This window comes from Rhynchophorus ferrugineus, unplaced genomic scaffold (genome assembly GCF_030347505.1).
Source record: "Rhynchophorus ferrugineus isolate W39M unplaced genomic scaffold, kcgeb_rfMv2 rfM2, whole genome shotgun sequence".
Lineage (NCBI taxonomy): Eukaryota > Metazoa > Arthropoda > Insecta > Coleoptera > Curculionidae > Rhynchophorus > Rhynchophorus ferrugineus.
Genome location: NW_027472581.1, coordinates 91,440,408 through 91,456,345, shown reverse-complemented (window position 1 = coordinate 91,456,345; position 15,938 = coordinate 91,440,408). Strand labels below are relative to the sequence as shown.

Genomic DNA, 15,938 nt, shown 5'->3' with positions numbered 1-15,938 from the left:
TACATTAGAGGTGTTTACATTTTTACCCGTTGGATGAAAATTTGTTTAGAACGCGATTTTTAACACCGTTGTTTATATTCATGTTTAGTACATATATTTACCGGTGTTGGCGTAATAAAATTAAGCTGCTATTATCTATAGCTAACGATTCCGTATTGCTAATATGTGTCAACACACGACTTTATTATATTTTACGATTATCACCTGATTATAGCCAAATATTTTTTGAAAAGAAATTGCCATATAATAATAGTTTCTTTCGAGGCAAAATGGTTAGAGCTTGGTTATTATCCGAGGAAAAAGTTTTAACACCGAAATATATTAGTTTGGATGAACTTTACAAAACTAGCGGTGTAGAGTATTATCAGGTAAGTTTATTAAAACAGTTTTGTAATACTATATTGTAATAAAATCAAAACTATATATAGCATATAGTAATAATGATCATAATTTGAACCATAATATCACTTCAAGATTAATTTTTAAATTAATTAATAAATAACAGTATATAACTTGCTTACGTTCAAATATATTCTGTTTGTAGGAAAACACTGCACTTTATAGAACTTCTTGCTATTTTGTTTTGAAAATGTATACTTATTTAAATAAAGTCCCAAAAAAAACTAATAACTCTAAATATTGTTTATTTTACGTTTAGAAACTGTCACATATTTTGACAATGACATTCATTTTGACATTTAAAAGTATAATGCGATATTGAAACGTATAGACAAAATTTTACCATAATAAATTGCAAGTTCACAGCTCGACTAATGCATAATAATTCTATCCTCTTTTCAGATTGATACTAATAATTATGAAGATGATCCATTACTAAAAAATCTAATAGAGCAACGAGACAATCACTTCGTGAACAAAGTAGAGCATTTAGATGATAGCGATTTAATTAAACATAACACAGAACATTATCACGAACATGATGAATTTCGTTTGATAATTCATGGCTGTGGATATTTTGACGTTCGCGATAAGTATGACGAATGGCTTAGGGTGGAAGTTATACCTGGTGATTTACTTGTAATTCCAGGAGGTTGTTACCATCGATTTGTTGTTGATGGCAATGTGGTAAGTTTAACTTTTCTCTCTATATGTTTTATACCTTGTAAATATAAAATAATTTTGAGAAATAATTTTAATACCTATATTGATTTATCTTTTAGGAGGAATTTAAAGGATTAAGATTTTTGAAAGATTACGGATATAAGAGCTATCCACGTCCCAATGACGAAATGGATTGTCGCAAGAATTATATGAGAAGACTTTACAATGGGGCATATGACGATCCAAAAGAATAGAACAAAAGAATGCTGCAAAATGTAGTCACATTTTACTTTATAATGACATTATGTAGATAATATACATTTCATTAAGCACTGTGATAATTTATATTACATTATTGGTACCCATGATTTCATTATTAAAAATGTAAATGTATAAATAGCAATAATCTGAGACTGTTCAAAAAGATTACTTTCCTAGAAGGTTCCAAAACTTAATATCTAAAGTACTTCTAGTTTTTATGCAACCTAATATTCAAGTACTATTTTACTAGGCAATAATAGCTTTTCGTTTGAAATGGTTGGTTATTCAATTTTTTATCTAGTTCAATATTTTATTGCAATTGACCAGTAGAGGAATAATAGTCAATACAACTTTTAAATTAGTAAATATTATCAATCTGATCATAACCTCAATTGATTAATTTGATATGTAAATATTAGTTCTTTTAAAAGAGCTATTTGTTATTTTATTATCATTTAAGATTAGACCTCTGACTTGTAAATTTGCTTTTATCTTAATATTTTAATATGGTGCAAGCTTGGTACATGAATGAGGAGCCTTATGATAAACGTGAGGAACATCATAAAAATCCTCCAGAATTTGTGCCTTTAGATGATCTATTTAAATTGACTGGCGTCGAATATTACAAGGTATAATATTATCAAGGTAATACGTCCTCTTAGAATTTTTTCGTTTTCTTCAGCTTGATATTAACAACTTAAAATCAGATGAAACTTTAGAGAATATTAAAAAAGAAAGGGGATACACATATGAGGACCAAATAACAATATCTCCTGAGCATCTTCCTAACTATGAGGAGAAATTGAAAATTTTCTACAGTGAACATATACATACGGATGAGGAAATTCGATTATGTGTTGAAGGTTCTGGTTATTTTGATGTAAGAGATAAAAATGACAGTTGGATAAGAGTTTTGGTGATACCAGGAGACTTACTGATTGTTCCAGCAGGAATTTATCATAGATTTACTTTGGATACAAAGGTATATCTATAGAATTTATTATAGTCATGTAGCATATTATATCATTGATCAATAACCTTTTAGAATTATATTATTGCCCGAAGATTTTTTGTTGGTGAACCGGTATGGACTCCATATAATCGCCCCGCAGATGATATGGCAGCAAGAAAAGAATATGTGGAAAAATTAAATAGTGGAACTTTCACTAAGGTTAATTAGAAGACTAATGAAACTATTTTAAATAGTAAAGCATGTTGTTCTATGGTTTTATGTATATTTTGGGAATGATATTCATATGTTAAATTGTATTGACAAATATATCTTTTATTAATTGTTTATTTAATGTTTTTTTAATATCCTTTCTTATATATGTATGTATAAATATTTGATAATGTGCTTCGGAGAATAGTAATTCCACTTGTTTTACTTTGTCAAAATTTATTCTATGGTAATTTTAAAAATTTTATATATTATTATATTTGTACTAAGTTGGTTTTGATACAGTTCTTCATAATTAACAATGTTTTATAGCTGTTTTAATATACGATGTATTTTAAAATTGCTATGATATACGTTTTGTTTGAACAATATTAATTGCATTTGCGTAGTGAATTTGAATATTGGCACAGAAACAAGTATGTTGATTTTTTTAAATGTTCATTTTACAAATGTAGGGTAATTTGTTGTTACCATTAATTATAACAATAAGAACTGTGGCGTAAAATTTTACCATTAAATAGGGTATATATAAATGTCGAAAATGTTTTCAATAATTAGGTGTTCTTTAAATGTTTTGGTGAATTGTACAGCTTACAGTATGTTAAAGCAATTTTACTTTGTAATATTTATTTTTTCTATATTTACATTGATCAATAGTATACCATATGGAGGTAAATATAGTTATCTGGACAATTTCTTGTTATATTGTTTTTTTTTAATTTTTAGTTTTACTGCCGTATAGAGCTTGTTCTCAATATAACTGTCCTCCTAAAACAGTCATGTGTGATTCACGTTCCGAACAGATTAATAACGAACCCGAAGTTGAAATAATTACTTGTAAAGATGCACGTGGTTAGTGTTTTATAGATTCTAGTTGATTTAGTGGTTTATTTTCTCTCTTTTTGTTTTTAGGCCAAATTTTAGAGAGCCGTAAAGAAACAAAAAAACCAAGTAGCATGAACTACTACTTTCCTCACCCATTTTATTTTAGTAGGCCGATATTTAACAGGCCATTCCGTTTTTATTATTAATATGTAAACACTACACACTATCAAGATAATTGGTAACGTGATTATAGTGTTATTTAAATAGAGTTTAAAATAATTTGAATTTTAAAGTTGTTAATAAATAAGAGCTTATTTGAAGAAGAGGTGAACTGATTTTAAGTCGTTTATAGTGTACTTATATTATACTTTTGCAATGAATTCATAATTATAATTGAGGGAATATCATAATATAAATCAAGTCGTTTATTTGAATTTGTATTTAAAATATGTTTTATCCAAATGTTGAGTAGTAATAAATAGTTATGTGTAGATATTATAATTTATTAAAATAAACTATTGGGTAGAGAGGTTTTTATTTAAATACAATGAGGGGCAGAAAATTCGTAGATTATTAGAGCTGCCAAGAAATAATGAAATTTTATTTTGATATAGTCTATACCGATAGAGAAGTAAATTAGCAAATTCATGTCTCTATTAACAACATTTATTAGCATAATAATTTTAATTCATTTAACCGATATAAGACCAGAGGAAGTTGATTTAAATAAAAAATGTCAAAGACTTCTTACTTAACACGGAATGAAGACGTATATTTGTTGTGATTGTCGCCTGAACCTACCTATTAGCTTTGAAATGGTATACGTTTTTCAAGGATAAGCCCTAGTTGTGAAAATCGTATGCCCTTTGTTTATATGAATGGAAGATAAGAGTTGCTTGCTTTATTGTATATAATAGATTAGTACTAATTCATGACACATCAATGCACCAGTTACTAATTAGTTAGTAAACTGGCCTCATCTAATTCTCGGTTTAGACAAATCGTCGCTGAGGAAGAATTTAATATTTTTATAAGGGATCTCTTATTAAAGATAAAGAATGTAGAAGGGGGACTATGTTGGCATAGGATGGTCATGATGATTCAGCATTATCTGTTCAAACTATTATTTATTATTTATTCACTGATACCATTACACCATGTATAGTTAAAGTTTGTTATTGAACAGTGAACATTTGACATGTGGATGTCAAATGAGTCTTACCTCTTGGTAATGTGCCAAGGTAGAGTTACCGTTTGGTGTGGATTTTGGATAAATGGCGCCATTGATAATACCATACCAAACTGAATAATATGCTATTGGATGGCATGTAGCTCGAGCAGGGAGACACCACTTGTTGCACAGCGAACTGCATGGATAATGACATCAAGATCATGCTACCCTGTCATGCTGCACTAGATTTTTCTTGAGTTTTCTGAATTTCTATGTCAATAAACTGTAATTGACAGATGCCCTTAAAGTCAAAATAACCACATTCTTAAATTCAGTAGTATGCAGGAGGCATGGTAATTGAATATTGAAACAATTAGATATTGGCATGCATAATGAATGGTCAATATAAATTCTCTCATTATTATGACAGATGAAAGATATATAATTTATTCAAAGATTATAGTACCTACGTCATCAAGATGTTCAATGTATTTCCTGCCGAAATTTGTAAATTAAAAAGAGACACAGTGCTGTCTGATTAGTTCGAACACGTAAATGAAAGAGTCTGTCAAAGCCGTCCGGTTGTCAGACGTATGCAAAATTCTTCAAAGCAATAGTTATAAGAGGTATTACTCAAACGTATGAACTATTGCGGTTGTATAATTAACTGTGTTTTTTAGATGTACTATAATGCTAAATAAATTATATTTGATAACATTTTTCTTCAATTATTTTATTTAGATTAGAATTCTGTTGTATGTCAAGGCCAAACCGAACTAAAACTCAGAGTTGACGCAGCAACATTGCGACGTGCGACGATGTCACAAATTTAGATGATGTATTTACAAAATAACTTTGAATATACTATATATAGCCCTTCCAATACAAACCAGCCAATGCACGTCATCAAAACCGTCGAAGGTAATGCCAAATTCAGTTTATAAAAGCATAAAATTCGTGTATTATTCTTTCTCATTTTACTAATTAGGATTACTCTAGTAAAAAAGAGACAGAATGAAGTCTGATGCGTTCGACATGTAATCAAATGGGTGTATAAAATTAGATTTGTATTGGTAGTGGTCGACAATGTTGTCATATGTTAATGTAAATATAATAAAATAACTCTAACCTACACACTATTGTGGCTCTATAATTAGCTACTGTAATATTATAATAAAATATACTTTAAAATATTATTTTTGTTTCATTACTTTATTTACATTAGTATCTTGATGTCATAGTTAAAATAAACGAAAACTTACTACATTTGGTGCGGCAATGTAATTTTGAAGACGTGCGTTGGTTGTTTTATTGGAAACACGATCATTAAATCATAGATGACATCGATGAAGATTTGTTTTGAACTCGGAACCGAATTTTATTCCGATTAAAAAGATAATTTTGTCTGATCCGTTGGAATATGTAAACGAATCAGTTTACAGAATTCGATTTGGGTTAGTACTGGTGTTACATGTTGCCAAATGTCTGCCAAATTCTTCAAGATCTTACTGAGAGTGCTTAGAGGTTATAAAACAGCAGACGTAAAACCATAGAAAAAAAGTCAGATTTAATGCGACAATATTGCGATGTGCTAAAGTCAATAATTTTGATGACGTTTGTTTTTTATAATTAATTTACTGAACGGGGTATAGTTAGAGCTATAGGAGGAAACATCTATTGCCGTTAAAACATTCCAAATGTGGGTATGAAAAACAATGTTAAATTGATTATTCAGTCACTATTTTCACCTCATAATAACATTCATTGTTATATAATTAAATTTTATAGTAGTGTAAATTGTAGAAATGTTATGGATACATTTGAAATAGATTTTGCCCGATATTAAAAAATTAATAAAGTTAAGTTTGGCATATAATAGTAGACGTATGTAAAATTTCTGCGCTCATTTTCTGTTTCCCATAGTGAAAGTCCTTTCTAACTTGGGGACCAAAGAGACACGGAGGATGAATTGATATGCCTGCAAGGATTATGTTGTTACCATTATTTTTGAACCTTCTTCATGCCTTTCATACATTTGGGAAATTGCTAATTTATGTTTTTCTCAAGTTATTTATGAGATTCAGCTCATAAATAACTTGAGCATCATTAAAACTGTGATATGATGGAATATCATCAACATAAGACCGACGATATTGGTCAGCGGATTTCTTAGAATGTTAATATAACGTAATATAACAGGCAGATAAATAGGAAGGAAAATTATATTGAAAATAGAAATATCAGAGTTTTTTAGACCTATCACAAAAACCAAACGAAAAATCTTCGAGAAATTGGATTAACTAACTCAAAAAACGAAACTACGAAATAAATGGCCAGCAATAGTGTTGATACAACGTGGGGGGCAAAAGACCCGCTACCATTTTGATTTTCTATAACTTTGCTCAAAGAAAAGATAAGTAACTTTTGTTTTCATAAAAAGTTTACTTGGTCTTTACATTTTTTTTCGCTATGATTGAAAAATTATATCGGCAAATGGTGACCGCGATTCGCTATGCGACTTTCTGCTCTTCTTAAGGCATTTTTTATGATTTTTCAATTTCGTGACTATCCCATAAGAAAAAGTTTGGTGCTGTTATATCCGGAGATCTGGCTGGCCATGCTAAATCGCTACTTCGTGAAATCAGTCTTCTTGGCAAAACGTCTCTCAATAATGGAACTGTTGAATGAGCTGTGTGTGCTGTGGCCTCATATTGCTGAAACTACATGTCCTCTAGTCCTTGCTCTTTCATTTCAGGCAGAAGAAATTTTCGAATCACGTCTTGGTACAGTTCAGCAGTAACAGTAACTGCAAAACCCTGGTCATTTTCAAAGAAATAGCGATCAATGATGTTTTCAGCATGAATACCACACCATAAAGTTGTTTTTAGTGGATGCAATGATGTTTCATGAAGAATTGAGGATTCTGTGTTCCTCAAAACCAGTTGTTCTGTTTATTGACGTCGCCACCGAGAAGAAAATGAGCCTCATCGCTCATTATCAATTTAGACGAAAAATCTTCAGTTTTACCAGGTAGCTTTAGGATTGCATTACTGTACTCAACGCGTTGATCATGATCTATTGGTAGCAATTTTTCAAAAATCAGTTTCCAAAATTCACCTTAAACTGCGTGCAGAAATGTATAACTCCGTGAACCACGTCTCCGAATTGTTCTTTCTGGAGATTCTGCAATACTATAGCGCATCAGAGCCACATTTTCAGTACTGTCGAAAATTCGCATGTAAACGATAAATTGTTATTTTGTGAGCCACTGGACGATTATAATATTTTTGACGCAATTTCTGATGAGTGGCAATAATGGAACGATTATTTTCAATAAATATTGTCGCTATATCTGCTCGTTTTTGTGCCGTAGATTTATCCATAATAAAATTTGGACGTCTACACAACATAATGGTTAAAGCGAAACTGAGCTAAATGTTACATAATCAAAATGGTGAGCAATCAAAATGGTAGCGGGACTTTTGCCCCACCTATTACCATAATTTCTTACTGTATCTATAGTTACTATCTTGTGTACCTACATAAAATAGAGAACAGAACTGAAAATTTAATATATGTAAGCACTGTATTCGACTTATGTATGAGGGTTTGGGTCAAGTGTTTCTTACTCTTTACACAATTTTGTTGTATATATTCAGTAAAATATAGGTGTGGCTTTTATAAACAACTTTAAAAACATGTTTCTAGAATATTTAAAATATAGGAAAGGTCTAGAATAGTCCATTAAGATTATTAGGTATAGCAATTACTGTGCATTCTTGGTAACTACCATATCACAAACTTGAAACAAAAAAGCAATGCGGATTATCGATTCCGGAAAATTCTGTTAGTGCAATTTATTTTGTATGTTAAATTATTGTAATAATCTTTATTGCTGTGTGAAACATACATCTAAAAATGGTATATATATTATATGTATATATAAACTCTGCATTCAATAATCGTACAAAATCTTTGCTGGTTGTTTATTGTTTGTGTTCCAAGTTTTAGTAAACTATGAAGTACTGCGTTGTACCTCTAACAGTTGGGATTCTGTTAGTGATTGACTTTATTTCCTGTAAATCTTATAATGGTAAGTTAATGCAGTTATATATTATGGCATTTGATTTTCTATAACAAATTAGATACCTATATAATTACAAGTTGACCCGGCAAACACTGTTTTACCATGTAAATAATTTCTAGAGAATTTCTAGTTTAGAAAAAAAAACTAACTTATTGGAAGTGTGTAAGGATGTAGTATAGGAGTGAAAAAGGCATGGAGCGCTGTGAAAGATGAGGGAATATAAAAATAACAAAACACCAAACATTAATTTTTTTAATTTACTATAACTTATTTTAAGTAATAATTATTTATATCATTAATTCATTACATAATATTAATCTTTTAATGATACAGCGTGAACAATATTTTTCTTAGCCCGTCTTTAGCTAACACAAACAAACTTGATGGTTTACCCACTCGAGAGCATGCAACGTATAATTGTCCTTGTGAAAAACATGGTGTGCTCAAATCTAAGCCACAAACAGACATTGTTTGGCCTTGGGATTTATTAATAGTCAGTGAGTCAGTCAGTTAAGCGGCATATCTAATAGGAAATTGAATACGCTTAAATTGAATTGTCCCATCTGTGGGTATAATAGGTATAATGGTGTACCTTTGGACAGCCGTAGTGGGTTCAAATTACGAAGCAAAATAATTGGAGATCCAACCTTCAATTGTAAGTTTTGCGATGGCATGCCTGGCAAATCCAGTGATTTCAAAAGCTCGGTTGGAAAATTTACAGCTTCAGTGCATCGCAAACTGTATCATACTATAACTGTATAATAGATTTATATGATACCGAGTAGCTTGGCAATAACTGTTGTATCTTCACATTCAAAATGTAAACGTCCACATTTTTTGCCGTTAAAATTGCTTTCTGTTCAACGAGAGCATCTTGCGATTCAATTATTACATATAACCGCAGTTATTATTAATACATTATATTCAATAATATTTGTTATTAATAAATAAATAATAAAGTTACTTGAGAATATATTTGTTATGAGAGTTACACTGAGGCAGCAAAAACGTTTAACTACTACGCTCGACGCATAAATACTAATAATAGCCGAAAACTGTAGAGCGAGTGAGAGAAGGCTTATTGTTTGAAAGGAATAGGAGATCATCTTCGTTGTCATCTCTACTCCGTGGTGTTTACTGGGTGACAAGTGATACCAGTAGGTAGATCGAGGGGATAACTTACCAAGTGATAATAATTGATGTTATAGATCGGGATAAAAAATGATAAAATTATTAACATGACTATTAAAAAGCAGGGTTTGATGATAGAAAAGTGAAAATTTAGGGTTGTATGTATTTTTTTAACGGTCAAAAAAGTTAAACATACAATAATGAGAGAGATTAATATTAAAAAGCACCTGGTTATGACTTAATTACTGCCAAAATTTTAAAAGAACTATGAGAAAAGGGTATAAAACTATTAACATTTATATTTAATGCTATGCTACGAATTAATTACTTCCCTAGTATCTGGAAAGTAGCTAAAATATTAATGATACTTAAACTAGGAAAAATACCAGAAGATGTGACCTCCTACCGACCTATAAGTTTATTACCAATAATCTCGAAAGTTTTCGAGAAATTATACATAAAAAAGCTAAACTATATAAAAGAAAAAGAAAAATTATTCCAGAACATCAGTTTGGCTTTCGCAATAAGCATGGGACTATAGAACAAGTGCATAGACTTGTAAATAAAATAAACGTTGACTTAAATACCAAAAGATATTGTTCGCCTGCTTTCCTTGACATATCTCAGGCTTTTGACAAAGTATGGCATACGGGCTTGCAGGTTAAACTAAAGAAACTTCTCCCTCATCCGGACTATCAGTTACTAAAGTCGTATCTCACTGATAGACATTTTACTGTAAATCAAGGCGATGAACATACCGAATTAAATCCCATATATTCAGGAGTTCCGCTAGGTAGTGTACTGGATCCAGTACTGTATCTTCTGAATATGGCTGATCTGCCCACCACAAAAATAACTACTGTGGCAACATATGCAGACGATACAGCAATCTTAGCATCCCATGAAGATCCAGTCACAGCATCAATAAACCTACAAACCCACCTGGAGCAAATACAATTATGGTTGAAGACATGGCGCATTAAAGCCAATGAATCAAAATCCACGCATATAACGTTTACCCTGCGTAGAAGAACATGTCCACCAGTAAATATCAATCATCGTCAACTCCTTCAAGCAGAGCATGTTAAATATCTTGGTATGCATTTAGATCGACGCCTAACCCGGAACTAGCACATACTCTCTAAACGGAAACAACTGGGACTAAAATTATATCAAATGTATTGGCTCATTGGGCGCAAATCCAAGTTATCATTAGATAATAAGGTATTGCTGTATGAGTCTATACTCAAGCCCATTTCGACATATGGAATCCAACTATGGGGTACCGCTAGCAAATCTAATATATCCATCATTCGACGGTTCCAAAATAAGGTGTTGCGTGCCATTGTTGATGCTCCGTACTATATTTCAAATAATGTGATACAACGCGATATTCCTCTAGAACCTATAACGAGTGTAATTCAACGTGTTTGTGTGAAGTACTTCGAAAGAGTGTCAGTGCATCCCAATGTACTCGCTAATTAGCTAAATATGCGACGTGATAGTGAAGTGCGTAGACTAAAACGTTCAACACCACCTGATCTGATTACTGGACATATGTAGAGTTTAGAATAAGCATTAGAATAAGACTAATTAATTAAGATAATATTTTATACAGAAAATTGCTTAATGAAGTGATTTTCTACATGCCATGTATATATAATATAGACAGAAGATATACTTATTGCCAATAGGGCAGATTGTGGACTCACGAAGAGTAATGTGTAATCAATGAGTAAAAAAAAATGTAATTTTTAATGCCACATAATAAAAAAAATTGATGTGGACACCCCTTATCACTCAGGGGTTTGAAAAATAGATAGAAAAATAGATTTCATAAGAATCGGTCAAGCTGTTTCGGAGGAGTATAGGAACTTAACATTGTGACATGAGAAAACCATGCTGCATTACTATATTTATAAATAATATAGCATTAATATATATATATATATATATATATATATATATATATGTATATATATATGTATATATTAATAATATTAAATAGATAATTGAATGTAATAACCATTTAGAACAAGTATATCACTACTAAATATAAGGAATTAAGTATTTTTGGAATTTTGATGGAGATTGATATAAATTAATAATAATTAATTGCAATCCATATCCGCAAATTGGCTTCCCTAAGGCATATACCCTCATCAACTAAATATTTAAATGTAATGCTACGTGGTTTGGCATTTTATGAATTTAATCTCGAACGAGTAGTGCTACCGATATTAATAAACAACGGAATTATTCTACTTTTAATACAGTGATTAATATCAGATTTGTAATACTTTTGATTTTTAATTATAATTTAATATTGAATACTTTTAATATATTTTTTAATATCAGATTAAAGTGACTCTGTTGATACACGTTTGCTTTTGTAACAATATATCATTATGTTTATATATAGAAAATTTAATTTCATATATTAATTTATTTGTTTAATATAATAATTATTACTTTCAAAATCAACTTATATTTCTATTTTGCATTTTCCAAATTATATTGGTTCTAATTCTAAATCACATAAGAGTGAATATCATAAGAAGAACGTAACGTCATGCGTAAGAATGGACAGCTGTCAATAACATAACCTTGAAAAATTGGATTATAAGTCAAAGAAGATGCCGTCTGAAAATTATTTGTACATTTTTGTTATGTTACACGTCATAAGATTGTATACATCTGCCAACAACATAACCTAGAAAAATAACTAATTCATAGGAACGTTATCGGATTTTTTGTGTCAAACCCAAGAATAATTTGAATTATATTAATCAGGTTACAGGTTCAGGGCGCAATTTTAGATAATATGAAATGATGACATAATTAATGATTGAGACTGATGACATAAAAACATACGAAAGGCGAATATTGTTGATAATGTAGAATTTTTACGTGTTAAGGTTCCTTGTTCGTTGCTTATCTTGTCTGTTATCTTATACTATAACTCAATGAAGAGAAAATAAGGAAATAATACATTTCATCCACTGTCACATATCGACGCAAAAACTCAGGTTTATTACGCTTCATCATCAAACACTCCTCCGAATCATCAACTCGTCGTTGTTCTTGGTCGCGCGGTGTGACTTTGCACAGAGCATTCTCATAACCAAATATTCGTGAATGATGTTATTAAGAGTGTCTGCTATTTCATTTATTTTCAATTTACGGTCGTTAAAAATGATTTTCTGAATTTTTAAATGCTTTCGTCGGTAACAACCTCTTTTGCGTCCACTGCGTCCACCGCCTTCGGTGGTCATTTCACCATGTCTAAATTTAGCATACCAATCCTTCTCGACAAGCGGAAACTCGGCATCAAGCGAAGTTTTTGCTTCAACTATATTTTTCCCCTCAAAAAGCAATATTTTATCAACACGTGAAATTCCTTCTAATCCATTTTTTTCACAATAACAAAAGTTGCTTCACTCAAAATGCTATAATTCACAAACTAATGATCCGACAACTGTCAAATTTATACACGCATCTTTTAGGGGTTCGGGCTAACTAAAAAACGTATGGATTTAATTCTAGTAGCATCATCTATGTGTCAGGCCGTGGACTTTTCAATTGATCTATTAAATCGTGGTAACCTGAACAAAATTATTTTTCGGTACGTTGAAAATATCTGAATTTGTATGGAATAAATCGCATTCATGGAATGTTTTACTTGTTTACTTCAGTTTTAAGAAAAAGCCGACCGAAGGTCATCGAATGACGCAGGAAGCTTATGGCAACAATGCTGGTTGTTGGTTCAACATGCGCATACGGATTTCGATGTTTTAAAAATGGCGATTTTGACAGCGTAGATAAAGAGCGTACTGGACAAAAATTTGAAGACGAGAATTTGGAGGCATTACTCTATTATAATCCATGAAAAACGCGAACAGAAGAACATGCAGAGCTGTTAAAATCTAATGAAACTATCATGGGTATCGTTATCGACTACAATTGATGTGTCTGAGTCAGGCACTCTGCGAGAAATAGCCAAAATACGAGCACATTCACAACTATGTTATTTTTCAGCATGACAACGCTCGATCACATGTTGAGAAATCGATGAAAACATACTTGGAAATAGCTAACTACCCATCCGCCGTATTTTACAGACCTTGCTCTTTTTGATTAATACTTGTTCAGACATATGAGTCGTTACTTGCCTTCACTTCTTATGAACATAGCAAAAAATATTAAATACATTGTACTGTTATTTCACAATAAAGCTTCAGATTAAAAGGTCCTCTAAAGCTAATTTATATGCCTAATACATAATGAAGGAAAGAAATAACCTTTTTGATTTTCCGTTTTAGATTTCTTTTCTGACAACTACTGTGCGAACCTAAACTGTCCCGAAGGCACACAATTCTGCCAGAAGCGGTCTCAGTCAACCGACGGGAAACATTCTAACGTTTATCTTCTCTGTGAAGATGGTGACGGTAAGAATGACACTCTTGTCGATGTATACTTTAACTTATCAGTTTTCATCCGCAGGAAAGGTATTACTATCCAAGAATTTTACCGAAAAGATTACCATACCGGATGTGAAACCTTTCGATATTAGAGACACCATAAGAAGAATTTTCTTTAAAGTAAATGACTTCCCGCAGTATCATCCCGAATTACCGGATGATGAGGAGGAGAAATGCGAGAATCCTGATGAGTAGTTAACATCATATTATTATAAAATGATTAAATATTTTATTGTAATTGTTAATATAATCAAAATATAAATATATTTGAATTTGTATTGAATAATTATATGAATCCAGTTATAGTAATATACATATTTTTTAAGTAGTATATATTGTGTATATTTTATATAGTAATTCCTCGTTATCCGTGGGACTTACGTTTTGATAGACGGCAGCAGCTTATAAAATCGCGGTTGAAGAGGGATCTATACATGTACAGATTTAGATTAATGAAGAAAAATCTACATATGTACTTTAGTACAGAAAACGTCTCCTCTTATCGTCCCATAAGCCTGTTACCTGTTATCTCTAAACTTTTTGATAAACTATACATTAAGGGACTCAAAATAATCACAGAAGAGGGAAATATAATTCCAGACAAACATTTTGGCTTCCGTAATAAAAAGGGAACAACAGAACAAATACATAGATTAGTCAACCAAATAAACAAAAACTTTTATTATTTTATATCATTGTTACTTTCCGAATATTAAAATACGGTTAAATATATTTGGGATCACTATTCTATTCCTTTTTTCACACTGTCACTTGCCAATTTAAAATTATTTAAAATGAATTGATCTGTACAGTACAGAGAAACACATAATTATCTCTGTCTTTTCCTATTTCAAATTTAGTACGCGAAGGAATTCTGTACATCTCCATCTGTTCACGCTTGTTGATTGATTAATAAGTTAAAAATTACAACATTTATGGTATCTTGGCAACTATTGGGTCCTTTTTTTATAAAATTTTTCGATTTTCTCGATGTTTCTTAAAACTTTTTAAATATTAAAATTTCTTTCACTCGAGTTTCAACAAATAATAAACTTAAAATATCATTTATTAGCTATAAATAAAATTATCATTGTATTTAAAAAGGGTACGACGTTTTAATAGTTGATAAAGATTGATTGAAAAGGTACGATATAAATATTTAGTGGTCATTACTCCATTCTTTTTTACTATCAAGTCGAATATATAAAATACAAATATGATTTTACATCATTCAGAGTTAAACTATTATTTTAAATGTATTACATTACAGCAATTATTTCTTTTCATTTATTTGCCAAAGTTTTTCATTATTGATTATTTATTAATGTAATAAGTTAAAAGAACAACATTTTTATTGATAAATAGTAAAACAATTTTTACAGCATTTGTGGTATCTTGGCAACTATTGAGTCCTTTTTTTAATAAAATTTTTCGATTTTCTCGATGTTTGTTGAAACTTTTTAAATGTAAAAATTTCTTTCACTCGAATTTTAACAAATAATAAACTTAACATATTATTAATTAACTATAAATAAAATTATCATTGTATTTAAAAAGGGTAATTAATCAAGCCGAATATATAAAATACAAATATGATTTTACATCATTCAGAGTTAAACTATTATTTTAAATGTATTACATTACAGCAATTATTTATTTTCATTTATTTACCAAAGTAAGTTCGAAAACAAATATTTTTACAATACAACAATAGTTTTTACTTCATTCTTGACATCTTGA

The 15,938-nt window shown here is 30.5% G+C and overlaps 3 protein-coding genes and 1 long non-coding RNA gene across 5 annotated transcripts; all 4 read left to right on the top strand.

The window, feature by feature from the left end:
• LOC143191650 (acireductone dioxygenase) lies at nt 1-1,394 on the top strand. The gene is made up of 3 exons (XM_076396966.1): nt 1-368; nt 802-1,086; nt 1,182-1,394. Exons 1-3 carry the CDS (start codon nt 81-83, stop codon nt 1,314-1,316), a joined length of 708 nt encoding a protein of 235 aa, XP_076253081.1. The 5' UTR covers nt 1-80; the 3' UTR covers nt 1,317-1,394.
• Nucleotides 1,395-1,572: 178 nt separating this feature from the next.
• Nucleotides 1,573-2,622, top strand: LOC143191652 (acireductone dioxygenase). 2 transcript variants are annotated; one of them, XM_076396970.1, is made up of 4 exons: nt 1,573-1,731; nt 1,784-1,952; nt 2,006-2,305; nt 2,369-2,622. In XM_076396970.1, the coding sequence occupies exons 2-4, from the start codon at nt 1,830-1,832 to the stop codon at nt 2,501-2,503; spliced, it is 558 nt and encodes a 185-aa protein (XP_076253085.1). In that variant the 5' UTR covers nt 1,573-1,731; nt 1,784-1,829; the 3' UTR covers nt 2,504-2,622. The 2 variants fall into 2 exon arrangements, with proteins under 2 accessions (XP_076253085.1, XP_076253084.1); XM_076396969.1 differs by having other exon boundaries at nt 1,575-1,952.
• A 420-nt stretch (nt 2,623-3,042) lies between these two features.
• LOC143191654 (uncharacterized) lies at nt 3,043-3,542 on the top strand. Its single transcript, XR_013004580.1, has 3 exons — nt 3,043-3,174; nt 3,230-3,355; nt 3,416-3,542. It is a non-coding gene; the product is annotated as an uncharacterized LOC143191654 (long non-coding RNA).
• Nucleotides 3,543-8,433: 4,891 nt separating this feature from the next.
• Nucleotides 8,434-14,529, top strand: LOC143192003 (uncharacterized). The gene is made up of 3 exons (XM_076397464.1): nt 8,434-8,592; nt 14,040-14,165; nt 14,221-14,529. The coding sequence occupies exons 1-3, from the start codon at nt 8,517-8,519 to the stop codon at nt 14,391-14,393; spliced, it is 375 nt and encodes a 124-aa protein (XP_076253579.1). The 5' UTR covers nt 8,434-8,516; the 3' UTR covers nt 14,394-14,529.
• Nucleotides 14,530-15,938: the final 1,409 nt, after the last annotated feature.

What these genes read in the sequence shown, in the direction of transcription:
- LOC143191650 (XM_076396966.1), top strand. Translation starts at nt 81, where the DNA reads ATGTTTAGTACATATATTTACCGGTGTTGGCGTAATAAAATTAAGCTG. An exon ending in GCGGTGTAGAGTATTATCAG is followed by an intron (nt 369 to 801) that starts GTAAGTTTATTA and finishes TCCTCTTTTCAG; the next exon opens with ATTGATACTAATAATTATGA. An exon ending in TTGTTGTTGATGGCAATGTG is followed by an intron (nt 1,087 to 1,181) that starts GTAAGTTTAACT and finishes TTTATCTTTTAG; the next exon opens with GAGGAATTTAAAGGATTAAG.
- LOC143191652 (XM_076396970.1), top strand. Translation starts at nt 1,830, where the DNA reads ATGGTGCAAGCTTGGTACATGAATGAGGAGCCTTATGATAAACGTGAG. An exon ending in CTGGCGTCGAATATTACAAG is followed by an intron (nt 1,953 to 2,005) that starts GTATAATATTAT and finishes CGTTTTCTTCAG; the next exon opens with CTTGATATTAACAACTTAAA. An exon ending in GATTTACTTTGGATACAAAG is followed by an intron (nt 2,306 to 2,368) that starts GTATATCTATAG and finishes ATAACCTTTTAG; the next exon opens with AATTATATTATTGCCCGAAG.
- LOC143192003 (XM_076397464.1), top strand. Translation starts at nt 8,517, where the DNA reads ATGAAGTACTGCGTTGTACCTCTAACAGTTGGGATTCTGTTAGTGATT. An exon ending in TTCCTGTAAATCTTATAATG is followed by an intron (nt 8,593 to 14,039) that starts GTAAGTTAATGC and finishes TTTCCGTTTTAG; the next exon opens with ATTTCTTTTCTGACAACTAC. An exon ending in TCTCTGTGAAGATGGTGACG is followed by an intron (nt 14,166 to 14,220) that starts GTAAGAATGACA and finishes TTTCATCCGCAG; the next exon opens with GAAAGGTATTACTATCCAAG.